This window comes from Epargyreus clarus, unplaced genomic scaffold (genome assembly GCF_041222505.1).
Source record: "Epargyreus clarus isolate Ecla_fem2 unplaced genomic scaffold, WU_Ecla_fem_2.2 ptg000026l, whole genome shotgun sequence".
NCBI lineage: Eukaryota > Metazoa > Arthropoda > Insecta > Lepidoptera > Hesperiidae > Epargyreus > Epargyreus clarus.
Window position 1 is genome coordinate 11,261,473 of NW_027332233.1, and position 22,151 is coordinate 11,283,623.

Here is a 22,151-nt window from a genome sequence, read left to right on the forward strand (position 1 = left end):
AGGGCTCATGTGAATTATGCGACGGTTACTCGCCTCCAGTATCGAGACCGGAATATAATACTTATTCGATTTAAAAAGTACCTATAGCGCATTATGCGAAGCTGTCATATAGGAAAAATATGATATAGAAAATAAAAATATTCGAAATTAAAATTAGTTTTTCAATAAGTTCGTTTCAATGTCACCTATATACCTATCATCATCGGTAAGGGTGTGATTGTTATTTTTTTCTTATTTTTGTAACAACTTTTTTGTTGCATTACAAGATTCTAAAACACATATAAAGTATGAACTTCGTCATTTAAATTATCGAAGCTAGCTTTTGAGACTTAACTAAAAAATGAAAAAAATGTTCAGCGTCAAATATAAAAAGAAAGTAGAGATTTATGCTATCTGTACTTATCGCATCATGTTAACGTTAATACGCACGTAATAAATAACCAAAGTTACGTACAGCGATTATTAGGCTTATTATTTTCAATAACGTGTTGTTGGAAAAATATTAGGTCATAAGTATAGTTATGAATTTTATGAAATACAATTTCGTCTGTAACGACTTCACGATCATCTTAATAACACGCCGGGGCTAAGCGTTTCGCTTGAATATTCATTCGGTTCATCATAATTTTGGTAGATAATTTTAAATTATCCAATCTGCCCTAACGTTGCCGACGTTGTGAAGTACCGTGCGTTCCTTATCACGATTTATTGCTTCTCACATTAATTTCATTATATGACCGTTTAAATTTAATGTTATTTATCATATGTTATCGTTTATCTCGATGAAATTATGCTTATTTCGATGTTGAGAATATGTAAGTTAAAAGATCTCGTCGACGTTTGACTGAACAACCATCGCTTTACCTATTTCTATTTTTTAGCAGCAACATGTATTCGCAATGCACTACTTTTTCATTTTTACAATATGATGTGAATGTTTACTTAATTGAAATGTTCTAAATTAATTACTGGGGGTTTTTAAGATTAACTTCAACTATATTTACCTATTTTTATCACTTTTTGACAGTTGTCCTGGGACAGCAATGACCATTAAACACGCTATGTTTACGTTATCAAACATATTATTATAAAAAGCTAAGTAAGTCAAGGGCAGATAGAGCTAAAAAAGTTGATTTTTATTAACGTATCTAAGATTGATCCAACAGTAATTACCCGGACTGAACCGGATATTATTATGATTTACTAACGCATTCACCTTATAAGTACTCAAATAAAAATGTGTAAGACTTAATAAGTAATATGGATTATATTGAGAATTGGACATACGAAAGCAAATAGAGCTCTTATATGCAGAATAATTATAGGTACCGGAATAAATTGGTATCTATTCTGTAAGCAACTATAAAATGCTTGGGCGCGTTTAAGTAATTCAATATACTAGGTCATTGACATATCCGGTCTCCTTTCAAATTCTTCTAATACAAAAGTGGGTGATTAGCTCTTATTATATTCTACTGATAAAAGACAGATCGTAGCTTACGATAGCTACTAATTTGAAAATAACAATTTCAATGTTGTGTAGAGTTCATTATCCGATACAAAGAGGTAATTGGTGCAAATTGTTGTTGACAAATAAAATTAATTATTAAACTGCAAACTAAAATAGATTTTAAAAACATTTCATTGTTATTTTTATTGTAATGTGTTAAAAGAAAATTGTTGTATTATATTAGCATTTCTATGTAGAGCCATTTGGTTTCTTGAATAAAGTTTTAAAAACATACCTACTAGCATATATACTTTCACAACAGCGTCCAAATGATTCGTGATCAGTACCACTACCTGATCGGATACCACAATTTGTGCTCGCATTAGGTAATTTCGTTTTATCCGACTCGTATTTTTTACAAAAGATCTTCGTCATTTTTGACAAGGAAAAGGCCATCAACATTGTAATGTTGTATGGCGCCGGAGTGTCGGCTCGGCCTCATCTACGCTTTGATCCAATCTGGCGCGAGTCGAGCTGAGTCAGTTGACGACCAATTACCGATATCACTCGGTTTCGACCCGGGCCAAATGGGGCATAATGCCTAGGGTAATTATGACGGCGGCGTCGCCTGTTCTCACATTGATTTCGCTTTTAACTATTGCGCATTATATTTTAAAATTGCTTTTGTAATATCTTTTCTTATGTATCCGATTCCGTAGTGTAACTTTTTCAAATAAGTGTATTTTGTTAATTTGCTATAATAAATACCACAAGGTTTTGACCCGAGCCAAGTGGGGCATAATGCCTAGGGTAATTATGACGGCGGCGTCGCCTGTTCTCACATTGATTTCGCTCTTAACTATTGTGCATTATATTTTAAAATTGCTTTTGTAATATATTTTCTTATGTACCCGAATCCGTAGTGTAACTATTTTAAATTAGTGTATTTTATTCATTTGCGATAATAAAGACCACTAGGTTTTGACCCGGGCCAAATGGGGCATAATGCCTAGGGTAATTATGACGGCGGCGTCGCCTGTTCTCACGTTGATTTCGCTTTTAACTATTGCGCATTATATTTTAAAATTACTTTTGTAATATATTTTCTTATGTATCCGATTCCGTAGTGTAACGTTTTCAAATTAGTACATTTTGTTAATTTGCGATAATAAATACCACTAGGTTTTGACCCGGGCCGAGTGGGGCATAATGCCTAAGGTAATTATGACTTCAGCGGCGTCGTATGTTCTCACAAAGATTTCGCTTTTAACTATTGCGTATTATATTATGTTTTTTGTTGTTCCGTGTACGATCTAGTAGTATATTTCTTCAAATTAGTACTTTAATTAATTCGCGGTAATCAATAACTCTTTGATTTCCTCCTAGGTCAAATGACGCATAATGCCTAGGGTTATTATGACTTCGGCGGCGTCGTCTGTTCTCACATTGACATTGCTTTGAACTGTTGCGTATAATTTTTGGGGTATGGCCAAAATTATGTAATAATATGTAATAATTTTGGCCATACCCCAATTGACCCCATCAAATTTCAGCCGATGTTGTTTTTTCAATCGTGTACTAAAATATTTTCTGGTAGGAAAATTAATCTTATTAATTTTTTTGACGATTCACATGTACTTAATCAACACTATCATTGTTTATATGACTTTCTAATAGTTTCTGTTATTTACGATAAATGTAAAGATGTGTAAGTAAATGTCAAAGGGTATATCAAAAGATATTAAACGTGCATTTTATACGATAAGGTACATATTAGGATATTTGCATTTTAGTACTTATTTAAGTCCATATAAGAATGTTAGTAAATCAGATTCTAATAATCAAATTCTTCTTCGTAGTATCATAAAGTACTACAGGATTAAACAATAGGGAACTGTAGTGCTGAGTATGTAACAGTAAGAGTAAGAGTAAGAGTTAAAACCGATCTTAGTAAGCAAGTATTATCAGCGTCTACTAGGTAGAGATCCTACAACGATATAGAAGAAGAAGTAACAACACGCACAGGTACCTATCTATAGTATAAAACTTGTTAGATAAAAATAGAATTCTGGAAGTAACAACTCACACGCCCATTATACGTATCCATATGTTATGTACATAAGTAATGTAATATTTACATATAATAGGTAGGAACCAGTCCACGTAACCCCTGGTAATAAAGATTTTGTGGTTTTTATTATCGTTTTATGGAAATTATAATTGTCATGGAAATGACTGAGAGCGGCCATATTTACATATGACTTCATAGATCTTGATAGCGTTACGAAAAAACACGGTAACATATTTTAAGGTTTTTTACATTTTAATACTTATTTTTTGTTTTATGATTTCAAATGAAAATGTATTCTATTTTTTATTCTGTAAGTTAGGTATGTTCATAAATCGGTAACCTTAAGGAACTCTACAAATTTATAATCGGTAAATTGATAGATGAGTTATTAACCCTAATATTGAAAGAATTATTTTGCAATAACTGAATGGTTAAGGTTATCGTATATTTGATATAATTTGGTTATATTCTTGCTATATTGTTCACGTATCAAAATGAAAATTGCTCTTTATAAGCGATCCGCATAGCAAGCATTGTAACAAAACGGATGACGTCACAATAACCTTTATGATTAAATATCTAGTGCGGCTTTATCGTAGATTTAACCTTAGTGTTAAAATCGGAAAGCTTTCCGACAGCTGCGCCAATCACAATGTAATGGGCGTGGCCGCACCCCTCGTCCGACCCACTGTCTCCGATCCCCTGATTATATTATTGCGTACAATGAAACTTTTTTACCCAACCTTTGTCTCACGTTGGGGTGAAATATCCGGCCGGATGTGCCTCTCCGGTCACCTTTATTTGTCGGTCAAAAAATAAGCAAGGGGTATATAAAAATTAAGTAGGTACTGACGAGGCTTTTTATCTGATGTAAGTGGCTAACGTGTGTAGTCAGCCTGTTGTTAAGTGGTCGTAGACATTTAGTAGTAACTCGGACAGAAAATTACTTAGGTACTTAGAGTTCGTTAAATAGGTTTTCCAACCCTCGAAGGCTGTCTAAGTGACTAGACGCATAGCCCTCGGCATAACAAACCAGACTAGGTTTATGAAATTCTTCCAACATAAGCACAGCAGCGCAAAATATAAGTATTAGGTGTCTATACCTAAGGGATAAATACTTCTACAGTTAAGTTATACCTATTGCTTTAACTTATGTGTCTTAAAATAATTGTTTGTTTGTAGAACGAAAACTGAACAATATAATACTTGAATCCTCACGAAAGGTTTGACTAAACATGCAATATTTATTCATGCCGACGTCCCGCGGCGTTGGCCAGTAGCGATTGGAAGCTGTCACCGCATCCGTCCTAATTGTAAATACAATAACCATAAGCTTCTTGTAATTTATTTATATTGTTTTTAGAGCCGCGGGCGATTCTCGAGACCAGCCGCAGCGGCATTAGTTCCCATATAAATTAGCCGATAAATCAGTTCCGACGCGCGGACCGATTCTCACGGCTAAGAGTGCTCAGTTAATTAAACCCGAATAATATAATCCCCGTGGTCATTCAAAGTAATTAATTATTCATTGTTCATCTTTCCAGGAACACCCGAGCTTACGCGGCACGCCTCTGGCGATGCTGGCGGCGCAATGCAACAAGCTGTCGAGTAAGTCTCCACCTCCGCTGGCCGACGCCGCAGTGGGCAAGGGGTTCCACCCGTGGAAGAAAAGCCCCGGCGCCCACTCTCCGCCCGGCGCTGGAGTGGCCCCGCGCTCGCAGCCATCAGCATGTGCACCGTACGCGCGGGCGCCCACCTCGTGTGCTGCCGCTCCCTCCTACGGCAACGACCTCTACTTTCCGTCTTCAGGCGATCAACTCCTCGGCAAAAGTGAATCAAGTGCGAGTCTGGGTTCCATGTACTCAAGACACCCGTATGAATCCTGGCCGTTTAATGTTGGCGGAGGTGGTGGCAGTGGTGCGCTGAAAGCAGCGGAAATGGGAGGTGTGGGCGCTGTTGGTAGCACCTGGTGGGACGTACATAGTGGATGGCTAGACGTCGGAGGTCAGATGGCTAACTATGCCGGACAAGACTATTCCCAACTCACGCACTCATTGTCTGGAGGAGCACATCTGCTTCCGCCTGCTCCCCACCTACTTCAGGACGCTTACAAATCGGTTCTACCAACGCAAGGATCTTTCGGACTGCATGGGCCTGGTTCGCCAGCTCCACCCGCACAAGCACCGTCCCCCAGATCCCAAAGACGCTACGCCGGCCGTGCTACTTGTGATTGTCCAAACTGCCAGGAAGCGGAAAGGCTGGGACCCGCAGGAGCTCATCTTCGCAAAAAGAACATACACAGCTGTCACATTCCTGGATGCGGCAAAGTGTATGGAAAAACTTCTCATTTGAAAGCTCATTTGCGCTGGCACACGGGAGAGAGACCGTTCGTGTGCAACTGGCTATTCTGCGGTAAAAGGTTTACCCGCTCCGATGAGTTACAGCGACACCTTCGCACCCACACTGGTGAGAAGAGGTTTGCGTGTCCAGTATGCAACAAGAGGTTCATGCGCTCGGACCACCTAGCAAAGCACGTGAAGACGCACAATGGAGGAAAGAAGGGTAGCTCGGAGTCGTGTTCAGATTCGGAGGAGAACAGTCAGGGCGAGGGGGGAGCGGGCGGACGGTCACCAGAGCATCCGTTGGACGTGAAGCCGAACAACCTGGTGTGACGGGGGCGCGCGGCGCTGCCCGTGCCGCACCACGCCTCGCTCCTGTGATACCGCTCGCCGCGCCCGCCACCGCCCTCTGTATATAGCACATATCAAAACAGTGTAAAGTATGTGATTGTGTATTAAAACTGTGTACGATGCTGATAAAGTGCAAAACGCGTGGTGTAACTAATTGTTGTGAGACATTTGAAAGTGTACAGTATAGATCTATTAAATATTGTCTATTAATATTATAGCTAGAAATTGTATGGTTTAGTGTAAGTAGAATCACTCCCTTAGTCCAAAATCACAGTTTGTAATTTATTTTGTTATTTGTATAAATACCTCAGAAGGTCTCTGAAATGTTGCATATATGATATTTATTACACCGTTTTATTGTAAAATCCTACACAAACCAGGGTTCTACATAGAGAAGCAAATATTAAATATTAATTAACTTCTGTCTATTTCTATATTTTAAGTAATATTGCACATAGTAAACTTTCGTTTTAAAAGAAAGAGGACTGGTTTAAATAATAACAGTGAAAGCAGGCAGACATTATAAGCATTTACAAATTATATCAATCTAAAATTTAAATATTTTATCAAATTAAACATCTGTACTCAAAGATTGTCAACAAACTACTTACTCATTTAGATATATTTTTATCATATTTTGGCAACATTTTTAAATTTAACTATTATGACACATGACTAGAAAAGCCAAAGGAATTGACTTCAAACGTTTGGTTCCTAAATTTGTAACTAATTTAAATGAGACCAATTATTATCCGAAATGTGGCCGTGGTTTGTAAATGTAAAAGAATGACTTAATCTAAATAGTTGTGCTATTTTGTTAGCTTGGAAGTTATTTTAACTAAATGTGTATGTTACTTGTACAAATGTGCGAATAAAATGCCTGAAATTGATTTTATAAAAATTGATGAATATATTTTTTCCGAGTGGACTTTTTATTTTTATTTTGATCCCTTAATAAGAATCTAGTTAATTACACAAACGATGAAGTAATACTAAGTAAATCCAACAAAAATACTTTTACCAATGGGTAGGTACATGTATCAGATTTTTGAAGTATCACAAACTCCATACAAAGTCATTACAATAATATATAATATATAATCTACCATTACAGTAACTATAAGTATTTATATATGAAGAAATATGACTATTGAATATTTTATCTAATAGCAATAACAAATCAAGAATCTTGTATTTTAATATAAATTTAATAGACCTTTTATTATACGTAATTATAGAACTTCGATAGAAAACATAATACTTATTTTTCATCGTTACCTAAGTAACGATGTGAAAACTTAAGCAATTATTTGATTAATCAAAGATCACGAGGACAAAAAACTTACTACCATAAATTTGTAATTATAATTAGTATATATAAGAAAAATCAGTAAATCTTCTATAATCTAAATTTATAAATAAAACGCTCTACATACCTAGACACCTTTCAATTTACCCGCAGATATCTTTGCGTGTGATAAAATTGTAGTTTTAAATATATCGGAACATACCACGCCATCTATCATAAGAGTTATAAATAACAAAGCACGCAGAACACAATTGTTTTAGGCAGTAAAGTCAATCACAGGTTTTTTAATACAGTATCTGAGGTCAGCCACAAATGCCTTGCTATCCCTGAGGGCTAAGCTTGTACGCCTCGAATTACTGCATTTCCCTTATCATACTCTGTAAATCCGATTAGGTGGCGGTAATGCCTCCAGAGTTGAGCCTCGAAGGATTCTACCACCTTCTCTACATTGGTTGCTATATCTATAGGGAGCACTAGGTTTTTAGAAAATAATGCATTTGTTATTGAAATGTAGCAATGTCCATTAAATATATTATAATCTAAGCTGCTAATCTTGGCTAGCGTAGCGGGCTCCTCTCACTGAAAGAGATACTAATGGGTTTGTAATATATGTGATGCCGAAATTAACTGTTAAGCTTGAATAAATAAATACTTAATTATATTCCGTCAAACATATGAAACTTCAATCTTCAAATCATAAAATTGTATATTTGCCTATGTTAAATCGGTGTAACTATAGCAGTAATCGAATTAACGATACTTTAAATTAAGGCATTACCTACGTAGAGTCTAAATCACAGCTTCAATCATTACTTTTACTTAATATCAGAAGCATCAAATATAAGAACAAAAATGTTTATTCTCTACCTTTTAAGGCAGAATAGTGCAACCTACATCGATGTTTTATATTGCAGTAAAATGCTTTAAAGCTTTCTAAAAATTGTATACCTAACTATTATATACTAAATCTATCCTTTTTTTTAACAATAAACTTTGATGAAAATTAAAACAGAATATTAATGTAGTAATATTATTGAAACGCAATAATTAGTATTATTTGAAACTATAACATGTCTCTTCAATTCTAAGAAAATATTTTTTGTACAACATGATGTAAGTAATATAAAATTATAATATAATATGAGGACATGAGATATAATTTAAAATATGCGACATTTCTTAACATATCTATAAACCTTTACTCAGACTGACATTACGAAACCATTACGTTTGCAGTAAAAACTATTATCCGTCGTATTAATGACGTGTAAATTGAAAAAGCAAGCAGAAACTCCATCATCACGTTTGATTGTTCGTAATCAAAGCTATGATCAAGTCGTCTAATATTTCACGACTTTTAATCAAGGATTCGATGTTGGCTCTATGGATGACATCTGCAGTTTCCTATAGAACGACAATTGGAAATTAAGCTTTACGACTTACGGGGAGGATATACATTCGCGATGGCGTTCGGAGTTGATTACGACATTTTCGGTAGTAATTTGCGGAGGGCGACGTTCGTCGTAAAAAGCGAATTGAAACCACAAATAATGAGGAGGGGAGTAAAGTGTCGCCTCTGCGGGTGGCCACCACTCGTGCCGTAAAAACCGAGCTCATCTGCAAGAGCCGCAGACTCCATTACGCCGCTCGTGGCCTAGCTTAATCTCGTGTTTATTAATGACGCGCGACGGTGGTCCCTGATGATCGCTGCTCATCGCCCGACGCCGCCTCCGTGTCCGTGTATTGATATCTTCATTCCGCCTCCATCATGTATTCAAACGCTCACTATTTATTTTACTTTCATTACGCATAGCTCTGTAATCTTAGGTAATCTTAACGTATCGTAGTTCATTTGAAAAGATTATTAATATTTTTTTCGTTTGCATGAACTTTGTATAATAGTGTAGATAAGTAATGCTATGCAATCAATAATATAGGTACTTACCTAGATTGGTAGGTATATGCGTATGAAAGCACTTACAATATTAATAATTGTTATAATAAAACTTAGGGACGGTTTAAAAAAGTTATGACTTATGCCTCTACAATAGCTTCTCTAGCTAATCGCCAGTAGGATGTGATATATAATTAAGTATTTTCGTCATCTAAAACAATTTGGCGATTACCAACTACAATCATCTAATAGTAGATACATAATTTCAAATAAAACAAGTCCTATCGATACCCAATCACGAATGCGATTTAACATCTCTGAAACTTTATTAATAGATACTTCTTTTTGGATAATTAGTTTAATAACATACATAATTAGTAGATCTAAAGTATTCTAAAGTGATGTCGTGAATTGTCGTATGTCAATTTTAAGGCAAATTTGCCTAAATTGAAATAAAGATGATTCTATCACATTCTATTATAATAAATATTACTATAAACAATTCGATAATAGTTCATACGTATTGGTTAATCGGATAATAGTTCATACGTATTGGTTAAATAGCGGATTTATAAGAGTATTTGAATATAGGCACCCATTTCGCTTACGACCCTATCGCAATCAATGCAGTCCTAAACCAAAAACGAGATAGAACCACCATATCCTTAACAAGATTTGGTTCAATATTACACAATAATTGAATTGCATTAATACAGTTGACCTCCATAATCATATAAAATGAGTCGTTATCTGGGCAAAGCTCCCATAATGAAATTAAATCCCGGTCCCGTAACTAAACAGAGATTTATCACCCCTAACCGAATTACGTAAACTGATTGAGCAAGGGAGCACTCGTTAGGCTGGGAACCTGCTTCGTATTCAACCCAGGTCTGCACTGTCTGCGAAATACGTCAACAGCAAAAAGCAAATCGAAAATGCTTCCAGCTTGTCAATTTAAAGTTTTCCGACTTCGGGATTCGTGATTTTATCTTAAAGTTTAGGTTTAAAGAAATTTATTATCGAATGAAACGTATTTTTGTTTGTAAATAGTGTGAAAATAAATACAGATAAATAAGGGTTTTATGTATTACGATACAATCAATTCGCATTTTCATGAAACGTATTTATATAATAACTCAGATTTACAACAAAGTCACTTGTGTATCTACAACCTTCTCATATTTAGATGCATTTTGATTTTGCACTATGATATAATACATTCGAATATTACCTACTAATAGCTACCTATCGACTAATCTTACGATCTCAATTTTTTTAATTAAATACGTACATTTTCCTCAATTATACTTTTCTACGATAATCCACTGTCAGCCAATCTTCCTTCAAAAACAAAATAAAAACATATTGCTCTCGTTAGGTATGATAAATAACGGTTCGTAAATCAGCATCCTTGTAGATCTCAGACGCCGACACACGTGTCGGGGACACTTCTCGGAAAGTGTCCGAGGTTTACGTTTGTCCGAATATTGTTGCTAATAAGGTCGGCGGTATAAAGTCGTTTTGCGACTAACATCAAAATTAACTTCGAGGGTTTTCTGTGAGTTGTTAATGGTTGGTTCGATTATTAATGTCTGTTTTTCAAAATGAAGATGAAGTTACAAATCTAAGGGTTTTAATTTTAGAAGTCATGTAGGTACGTAATTGATTTTTTTTTTATTATTTGCGAAAAGCGTTTGAAATCTATTAACTCGCTTAATAAGTACTTCTAAATTTAAGTCAAAAATGATAGAGCGTTTATAGTTTAAACGGAAACACGACATAATGGTATCTTAAACAAAGCAGTGTGGTCAACCTCAAATATGATTGTACTATATATTCCTGCCGTACGATATTCTTCAAATTCAGAAATAGGTGAGGCGGTGGTGTCGCCTAGTCGAACGACGACTTGAACTTGGGACTAGGGACTTGACCGTGGGAGCGGCACGGGGTTATGTGGGATTCTTACCGCACTAAAACCCCCCCGGTGACCGTCCTCGGCGCTGCGTAGAGGACTCCGGGATCTCCAACGGAACGCAACCGGAGTCCACTTGGCGCGTTGCCCCGTCGGGCTCCGCCCAGGCGAGCTTGGGACTCACCACACCATCTGGTGTTTACGACGGTATGCGACCACACATACCGCCGTCCATCCCGGGGTTGCTGGTCGGGCGGTTCGAGCTCCCACTCTTGCCGTCCGCAACCCCGGAAGCCCCCTTTTAGTCGCCTCTTAAGACAGGCAGGGGATACCGTAGCCCGTCTGGTCCCGGAACTACAGGGACAAGTTGACAAGTACTAGTGGTGGATTAATCCATCTACGTTACGTCTAGTTCGTTTTTCTTTTCATATCATATTACGAAACAAGAAATTTTGAAATTATTACCACAGCTAGTGTAACTAAACAACTAACTTAAACAACATTGTAACACAGTTGAGCCGAGCGGCGGAAACACAGCCAGTTTACAACTTTTTAACAGCTCAACCCGGTCGCAGTAAATCACCAGTTTAGACCCCTCAGAAGTAATATCAACTTCTTCGAACTCGCATTAATCTGCCATTCCTCAATACGAAATAAGCGTTACGGCTTTGTGCTCTGCAGACTTTTAAAGGATTCAAATGGCTGTAAATGTGTCTTAGAACGATCTCTTTGAATTTTTCTTAAATATACTATACCTAGGTAGTATTCGTGAACTTTGTCCTAATTGGTAGATATCTTAAGAATATTCAAGAAGTAGATTATTTGGAAGCTTGAAGATAGGATTTTATTGACACTTAATTTCAAAATATAACGATACAATAACCAACACTGAGCGAAATAGTCATATTTATTTGGTTTCTTTAATTATATTTCAACCGATTTGTCCTTCAGCAAATAGCCAGCAAAGGGTCATATAAAAATAATAAATATCAGATCTCCAAATCATAAATAATTAGGGACCAAACAATATGTATATGTAGAAGGTATAGGTCTTGCTATATACTCATATGTAGAGCTAATTACAAAGGAGCGGCAAATACCATTTACCATCATAGTCCGTATGCCAATATTATAGAAATAAATAGTATTTGGCTAAAAAATAGGTGTGGCAGTAGTACTTCTGTAACTACTATTAAAACCCCGAATAATTCAGGTTCCGAATGCGGTCTTTAACAAGGTAGAGATAAGTCACAAGTGCAATTAGTAACTATAAATACTTGCATCAAAATGCATCTGGATTTGTGGTACAAAATACTTAATGAAGAAGCGTTTTTTATATTTTTTGTGGCGAAGCGACACAACTATTGGAACTGTCAGCTACTTCATAAAACAGTAGCTTATATTACGATCGTCCCAACTCTGAAGACATCCTCGAACATGAATGCAATGGAGATGTTTCTTGCCAAATTGTTATGAAGTTTTAATATATTTGAATCTAAAAAAGCTAGATGAAGAAGAATAGGTATATGTTATGCTATATTAATGTAAGGATATTTATTAATTATTTATCGAATATATATTTTTTTAAATGTGTTTAAAAATGGAAGTAAGGCTTCTCTACCACTAAATCTTTTCTAAGATGTATTGTATCAAATGTATTTAGCACATCATATTTGTTTATTAAAATATTTAATCACCGATCTAACTGGTCTGTTAAGACTCGAGACTGTCTGCGCTCTTTTTAATACGATTATTTCTATCGTTGTATACATATAGGCAACATGTATAGGTATCTATATAATTTGTCTTTATATTTCATAGAAACACATATTCCACGCAAAACTCTGTTGGTCTCAAATAAGAATATGAGCATTGAAATTGAATTAACAAGTTACAGATAGACAAATCTATCTCCTCTCACACGTGAGAGAGAACATCTGAGCTGGAACAGTAATTGATAATGATTAAAAGATCCGATAAATTTTCGTACATTATATACCGACTCCACCGCCGCCGCTGTTCCCTTTAGGGCAAACACCCGTTAAAAAGCGTTCTATAAACCGTGACACCGACTGTCAAGTTATAATGTTATAATTTAGTGGCGCAGTTCATCACACGGCATATCCGCCATCCGCGACACTTGACACTTCTGAGAGGCGATAAATCTCACCGCTCCTAATCACGGAAATGAAAACAACCCTTCACTGCTTACTGTTCCGCTGCTACTGAGGTGTTTAACGAAGTCGTTATTGAAAATAAAACCGCGTATAAGTAGTTATATTTGTCTGTAATATAAAGTACATGTGTTATGAAGTTTTGTCTTCTGTTTAAAGATAGTCCTTCTTGATTTATTTAAAGTAGGTACCATTGTATGAAACTGAATATAGGTTATATAATATGCTAGCAGTCATAATGGTAAGTCGTTATTTCCTAAGTTTAAAGACCGGGATTCGAATCCCAATATCCCAGATTTTTCGATATAATGTTTTTAACTTGTTAATGTAGGTACCGATTTGTAGACCGCTTATTAAACTATTAAGTAAGTGTAAAGCTTGTATTGACTCCATAATGATATTTATTACCTGTACTTAATAAAATTAACGTATACTTATTTACATATTTAACGTAATAATCTACACCTGCACATAAATTATCTTATCACTTAAATAACGTAATTTACTTAATCACTTAACTTGAATAATGTTATTTTAATTTTAAATTACTTGAACATAAGAATTTAGATAAACAAAAATAGCTTCAATAAAACTGACATCGGCATTAAATTATTCACAAATAACAGAAAGGGTGAATCATTCGTTTCAAATATCCCCAATCCCCATCTGAGTGACAGGCAAGCAAGAAAACAAACAATTATTTATCTATTTCCTCTATTTCCTTATGCGTCAGCCGAATCTCAAATAAACGTTATTAGTAGAGATGGGCCGAGTACTAAACTGAGTAACCGATTACCTATTACTCGGTTTTCCGTTTATCAACCGAATCCTCGTCCGAGTTTGTTTAGCAATAGCGCAAACAGCCTGCGAACGGCAAATTCCCGCATATATTTTGTCGCCTAAATTAAATATAAGTTATTCAATCTGTTAATTAGAAAAACTAATTGTTTATTATTTCTTACAATTTTTAACTAAACTATCTTTAACACTTTGCTTTAATCAAATAGTCATAAGTTGAACCGAATAGCTCAGTCGAAAACGAGTACTGAAAAATGCACCAAATATAGAGAGTACCGAGTAAAAAACGAGTACTCGGCACATCTCTAGTTATAAGGCACGCAATAAAGACAGGGGGCGTATTCTCACACATTCTGTCATGCAAATTTAAAATTTGTAAATACGCTGCCGCTAATCCGACTCGTCTTTTTGTGACGTGATAAAATAATGGTGCGAAATTGCCCCCTGCTTTACCCGAGCGCCCCTCTCGTACGAGTTCTACTTGAACTTGATGATATTAGGGAAGTTATTTGCGAAAACAGTGAATTAGCTACCTATCAAATGGTAGTTAAACCGAGATTCGTCGTTAGATATAGGTAACATTTAAATACTAGTTAAAACAAAACGTTGATTTATTGGCACGAATACAAAATATATTTAAATATATACAGTAACAATGATAGATGGATGAATCCATCTGTAAAGTATTCAATCCATCCACTTTCAAAACAAAAATCTAAGTAATTTATTTAGATATCTGATTTTAACGTCTGCCTTTGTGTGTATCACATATACGACACACGCCAGTGTGCATTGATTAAGAATCCATTGAGCAGTGAGCTACGAATCCAAATATTACCTATATGTATATATGTTTTAAATTCATACGCATATATACGTGAAACCGTCTTTGAAGTCTACCAAAAAGCAAATTAGGTGTAATAATATTGGCGAGGGTAATCTGTAATTTGCAAAAAGACGATGCAAATTAGCACATCTATTCACAGACTCGGCGACTCATTTGGCATTTAGGGGAGCATTTCAATCAACCCTCGTTGGGACTTTAAACATTAAAGCAATCTCCTATTGCGTCACTTTATTAGTTTCCGCTTCATTTTGCGCTTTTTGATGTTGGAAGCTACCGTACAAACACGCATTGCAGTCCTTTCTGTATTCATTACACTGGACTGAAGCTTTGAGGGTTGGCTATTTTGTTTTGTAATTGAAACCTTTTGAATTGCAAAAAATGTATCGTTAGAGACGTTAGAGTTACATACGTATATTTGTATCTTAAAGTAATCTTATTTTTATATTGGACTGTATAATCGTTTATCTCGTACTTATGTTTATCTATACTAATATTATTAAGAGGAAAACTTTGTTTGTTTGTTTGATTGTAATGAATAGGCTCAAAAACTACTGGACCGATTTATTTATTAAAAATTCTTTCACCATTCGAAAGCTACATTATCCCCGAGTAACATAGGCTATATTTTATATGAAATATATTTGATAAATAGATTTTGGGGCGGTACAAAATTTGCCGGGTCAGCTAGTTATAAATATAACGTTAATACCTATATTTGAAGGTGATTACATTATTTGAAGATTAATTTGACACAAAACGGTAAAGCGGCCAAGGTACGAGTAAACTCAAGTACCAAACTACAATAAATTCAAGATTTCTTAGACTTCATAAATTTTATATTACGCTTGAATTATTTAGTATTATTTAATACTAGGTACTTCCACAGAGATTCTCATGCATGTTATATCTCACTTTCCATAAATATGCGTTACGGAAAATATTCCATTAAACATATTTGAAGTCATCCTTACCTACTTACTTATCAATATTTTGTCTTTTCAAACTTCTTACGTAGGTAAAAGTGGGCAAAGGAAATTGGAAAGCGTTAGAATTTCACGACTGCTCTATATTTGGGTGTCGTGAGCGCGGAATAGGAATGAGGTTGCGCATACGACATGAATGACAAAGTGGATGCAAATATCGGCTTTGTCGGCGCGGCGGCCGCTGACAATCAAACGGTAACGGATGTGCTGAATGTTGTTGCGGCTTGTCATCTCAACAGCCGACACAGCGTTTTAGTACGCATTTTAAGAGATGACTTGCAAGCTACAGAGGTGGCTTACTGTTACTCGAAATAATATAGCGGGTAACCACTATTTTACTACCCGCAGTAAGGAGGCTTTTATGAACACGTATGATATGTGACCCTAGATAAATAGTTACGAGCATTTACATCACTTCCATCATTGTCTTTCTGTTGGTCAAGTTCTCAAAGCTCGGAGCCCATACGCATACTATCTACGAACCATAGTAGATGCTACTATACATACTTAACCTGCCTACCTATACGTAAGTACCCATTCTAAGCACGTAGGTATACCATAAGTAGGTACTACCATAGTAGTACGTATGAATCATGAAAATATATCGTAGTCAAATGAAGATCTCAGTAGGTATGAGAAAGTATGTATGTATTTTACATAATAAGGTATATGTGTGTGACCAAGACCTTAATATTCTCAAAATAAATGAAAATCAAATGTAAATGACGCTAAGAGTCAAAGACGTAAAACTTATTAGAGGCTAATAAATATCTGTGAACTAGCAACACTTTTTGGGCAAATTCTTGTCTGTTAATGGCTGTCGTGTGTCCGCACAAAAACCAAAAATTCCACCACAAGCCATAAATCTCGGAGTTATGCGGTGTCACGAACCTATAATGACTCGAGAACTTTAATTAATAATGTGCATTCCTGTCATTGAAGCCAAGCCCTGATATTTCTTAGATATTCTCAGTGCAGACGAGATCCGTGCGCAAAATATGTCTACAAGTTATAATTATATCTATAATTTAATAATAAACGTACATATAAATAAAGATTAATATTCGACAGAACTACCCATTATTTTTAACGTTAATTTGTAAATTACTAACGAACATGACATAAATAACAATAAGTGATAATAATATAGGCATGGCATCGAATACCACTATGATTATAATTTACGTTAGCGCAACTGACCAAATAGAATGTCATGTAACTGTTGTGTCGATACTAAATGATAAGTTACAAATATTAGCATTATGTTCATATTTTAACTTTACTTTGTATTCAGTAATTATGGTGCAAACAAATGATAGTGGAACTAAAGTGGTTTGAGCGGGAAGTACCACGATCAAACCTATTTCTAGCGTAAAGCAATTGTTATGCTTTGGTAGAAATTTGTAAATTGTAATGCCGATTGGCTTATAACTCACGTGAACAATGTTTCATCAGAAGTGGCAACGCATCTGTGATTGGATTCAACTGGATACCCAGTTCTATGGTGTTGATTACAGGAATCCTTAGGCAGCAATGACCAATCACCATTAGGTGGACAGCATAGAAATTTACTTCTTGAACCCTATAAAAAAACAATGTTAAGCAGCAACTTATTTGAAAATAACCCGACTAATTAATAGCACACACATATAGATAGGTAACTACTACATTCGCCTCCATTACCAATGTAGCTCTACTTTCTTCTGGATTAAAGGGTAGTAAGGTAAGGCAAGTAAATCATGCATTTTGACTCAGTCAACGAGAGTCATAAAACTAATTTAAATTTCTGCAATGAATTTAACGGTACAAAATTATCACGTTTTGCTTAACAAATCTGTCACATAAAAATATTTAACGATCATTAAAAATATATTTAACACCACGATTTTTCAAGTCATTGTTATAAATGTGCGTTACTTGTCAAAAAGAGTGTTGAGTTTCATAAGTCCAAATATGCGGTGGGCGTGATGACGTCTGCGCACGCGCCGGATGCGGAAGTATGTAATTATGCTACTATTTCGCAAAAATGTCTCAATTGACCGTCGACAGATGGCGCGCGCCGAATTGTTCCAGCATTCCCTGAATAGTTCAGCTGTTTGTGTGGTTCCCGCCCATTTCTGTTATACTCCGTTCATGTTTCAATATAATTTTGTGCGATTTTTATCCGGAAATGAAGTATAGGAAAATGTTGTGTGTTGTGTGGAAACGTAGTATCCTAAGTTTTAAGGGAAACAATGTTATGTCTACTATTATAAAGGTAAATCACATCGCTTAACTTGCAAATAGATAACATATAACTTTAAAAAGCATAAATGCTATAACTTTGAAGGTGAACTAGCTTTGAAGGTGGTAGAACCCTTTGTGGTTTGACTCCGGCGGCACCACCGCCACACCTATTTCTACCAAATAACAGCAGTGTTAGGCGCTGCTGTGTTCCGGTTTGAAGGGTGTGGTAAGGGAGACATACTTTTCCGAGGCGTTCCAGCTTAGTCCTCAGGGGTAGCGGCGCATCTGTGGCCGACCTTAGGTACGAATATCTAATCCTATCTGGGGTTGATTACAGATGTCCATGGGCGGCAGTAGCCACTTACCATCAGGTGGACTGCATGCTCGTCGGCTACTCTTATATAAAAAAAAAATACTTATGAACATGTAGGTTATATTAAAAAAAATACTTATAAACCTAATGCCAATTTTATATATGCCTAATTCATTGATAAAAAGATACAATACAAAAGGATAAATTACGCACATCAATACTTCATTTAAAATGTTTGTAGGTAAATTAATAAAAAGTCAATTATAAAAGCGTAAATTTATCTGCCAGCTCTGCATCGAGCACTTTTGTTCCAGGAACGGGTTCGTTTGGTGCGAATAAAGTATGAATAAAATAAATTATTGAATGTCTTTTTAATATAGAGGGTATTGTTTTACCGGTATAATAGAGGTCCGATCTATTGTTTGTGGCGCCGCCCCGGCGTATTCCAGTTTGGGGACAAAGAGAAAATAATAAATAGTCGTATTTTGTTTGCGTTTTCTGCGCTCGGTCGCTTCTCCGTTGTTCTATTAATTGGTGGCGAAATAAATTAATTGAATTAGATCGCTTGAGGTGAACTCAACACGTCGCTGCGTAAATGTTTGGACATTGATTCAATTGGTTTTCGTGTGAGTTCAACTGCGGTAATTTAATTATTTCGACTTGTTGTTGTATTCACACGAGTTTATTAATTTAATTATGGTTAAGGAACCGTTGCTTCGTTAGAAGGCAAGAGAGTAAAAAATAGGTCTATATGTAGTGTAGTTAATAGTAGGTAGGTACGAAGCTACAGAAATAATTTTCTTAAAGTAGATACTTTAAATTTTATGAGCCTGTTCTATATATGCTTATTTATATAAAAGTTACAACAAATATTAATGTAACATTTTAGTTCTAATACATTTTATATAAAATTTACAATGTAGGCATTAAATAAATACTGTTACTTCTGGTGGCAACAATGAGCGCTATCTAGCGGGGAGTAGCCGTACTAGCAAGTTTAGCGCTACGTAGAGATCAAAATAAACATGACTTACAATTTCTTTTTTCTCTTTTCGCTATTACTTATTTTTCACATTATATCTCAATTAATTGTATGTATAAAAGTTCTATCAAATATTATAATTTTTGAAAAAAAAGTATATTTCACTCCAAAGTGTTATATTATTAGAAAGAAATAGGTAAATAAATACACCTCCGACAAAAATAATGTCTAAAAAGTTGCGGTTGAAACATTCAATTTCATAGCAGTTTAACGAGCGAGCGTAACGAGGAACTTTCTATCCATGCTTCGTCTTTGTGGCGAGGGTACTTTCTTATTTCATTATTCTTATAATTGACATTTAAGACATTAAACGCGGGTAAGTAACAAAAGGTAGCGACGGGTTGAAAAGCGTAGGAAGTAATTAGACAGATGGCGCGCGGGTCGCGGGCGCGACCGCAACTCTCCGACAAATGACGAACGCTTTGAACCGCGCATATGCTTTATAGACTGTACTGTAGGTACTGTACATTTTCAATATAAATCCATGAAATATATTACAATAGATATAGCTTACCTCATATACACAATAGTATAATTATACCTACTAGATTTGTAATAAGTAAAGCAAAGATTTCAATTTGACAATTTCTAGTAATTTGTCAAAAAGGATACCCTTTGGTAGGCAAACTATTGGATAGATTGAATATTAATAACGGTCGTAAATAAGTATCATACTTATAAAAGTTGAATAAAAATGTATACTTATAATGTTTACTGTAAAGGGCATTATCAGAGTACGTAGGTATACCTTAATAATCTACCTTCTTTCTTATCTCTTAATAAGGTAACTTGGAATAGATTGCTAACATTTGTTCTGCTATATACAAAGTGTCCGATTTCATTATTAAGCAGTAACACATGTAGAACACAAGCAAAAATATATCAAGTTTATTTCACTCAGATATTTTGATGTTCGATAATGTGCTTTCTCAAAATACAAACAACAATAGGCCAATATGTCTGCTAATGTGACAAAATTACCCTCATTATTGATGGGAACACGAGAATAATGCTTTGTCGCAGTCGGCGGCTCGGGATAACAGCTGGGGACAAACTGCTCGCGACCGCGTTTCTCCCATTCTCTATGCCTTTTTGACTTTGATTTATGGATTTTTTATGCTTCATTCACCCGTCACGGATACTATTGGTATTATTTCAGTGAGTTTGACTTTCAATCGAATTAAATTTTACAACTACAACAAAGAACACAAAGCTTACATTTGCTTGGTTTGGATTAAACTGGCGAATGTAGCGAAGTACAAAATGTTCCGTATTTGCGCCTGCGCAGAGTATCGCTACATCATCTCTTAATAGTAGGGGACGACGAGAGTTTTTATTCCATTTTCACAGCAATTTATATTTCTATAGCACAATAACATCATTGTGCAGTTCGATTTTAAATCAAATATGTACAAGTTTGGAGGGAGTGCCGGGGACACGGTTCACACCCTCTTTAACAAATACGATTTTAGCTGAAAATAATAAGGTTAAAATAGGATAATATTTGCACACTTACCTACTTAATATTATTTTGTTACTAGCTGACCCGGCAAACGTTGTGTTGCCATATAAAACAACCCTTATCACTTAGGGGTGTGAAAAATAGATAGTAGCCGATTCTCAGACCTACTTAATATGCATATAAAATTTGGTCAAAATCGGTGAAGCCGTTTCGGAGGAGTACGGTAACTAACACTGTGACACGATAATTTTATATATAAGATAATAAAGTAATGGGTAAGGGGCCTACCTACTTCATAATAACGGAACTTTAATCAATAAATGGAATCTCCTAAGGACATTAATATAATATCCCCTTAATTACCTACTTAGGAATTAAATGCAGGTGATAAAACGAAAATAACATTTAATATCAAATACCTATCTAACATGTAAACTGAATGCAATAAGAACTGTTTAAGTAGAAATCTCAATAAGTCGGAGAAACTTTTTAATAAAAGTCGACAAGTGATATACTTACTATTATTTACTTTAAGATCATGTGTCTTTCACGCAATTTTTATTAAAATTAGTCCACATCATAAAAATATGTAAAAAAATAGTATATATAGTTATATATAGTTCTATAGTTAAATGGCGTTATTGTACAATTTTAGTTACTTATGAATGCTATTAAACAAAACAGAAAATATAGAGAAATTCCTTACTATCTATCAGTGAAGCTTTTTATAGCTTTCAACCAAATTTACTACCAAATATGTCACCGATTGTACACAACAAAAGACGTTATTTGGTTTGAACTTGAATATTGTTTATTCAGCAATATTCGGCATCTTTTACACCACACACAATAAGATTGACTCTATGGTGCATACCGTCTATAGATACGAGCGTTGTCAAACGACTTCTCATTTATCATAGCACGAAACCAAAGCCTCCTTGCCCGCAAGATATAATAAAACCAATAAAACTTATTTGCAG

At 35.3% G+C, this 22,151-nt stretch overlaps 1 protein-coding gene across 4 annotated transcripts in view; it reads left to right on the forward strand.

The window, feature by feature from the left end:
- Sp1 (transcription factor Sp8) overlaps nt 1-7,139 on the forward strand; it is a 94,400-nt gene extending 87,261 nt beyond the window's left edge. For all 4 annotated transcript variants that reach the window (XM_073087868.1, XM_073087872.1, XM_073087870.1 and 1 more), the window contains one exon: nt 5,066-7,139. In XM_073087868.1, coding sequence (XP_072943969.1) covers nt 5,066-6,193 — 1,128 coding nt within the window. In that variant the 3' untranslated portion in view covers nt 6,194-7,139. The remainder of the gene's footprint in view (nt 1-5,065) is intronic.
- Nucleotides 7,140-22,151: the final 15,012 nt, after the last annotated feature.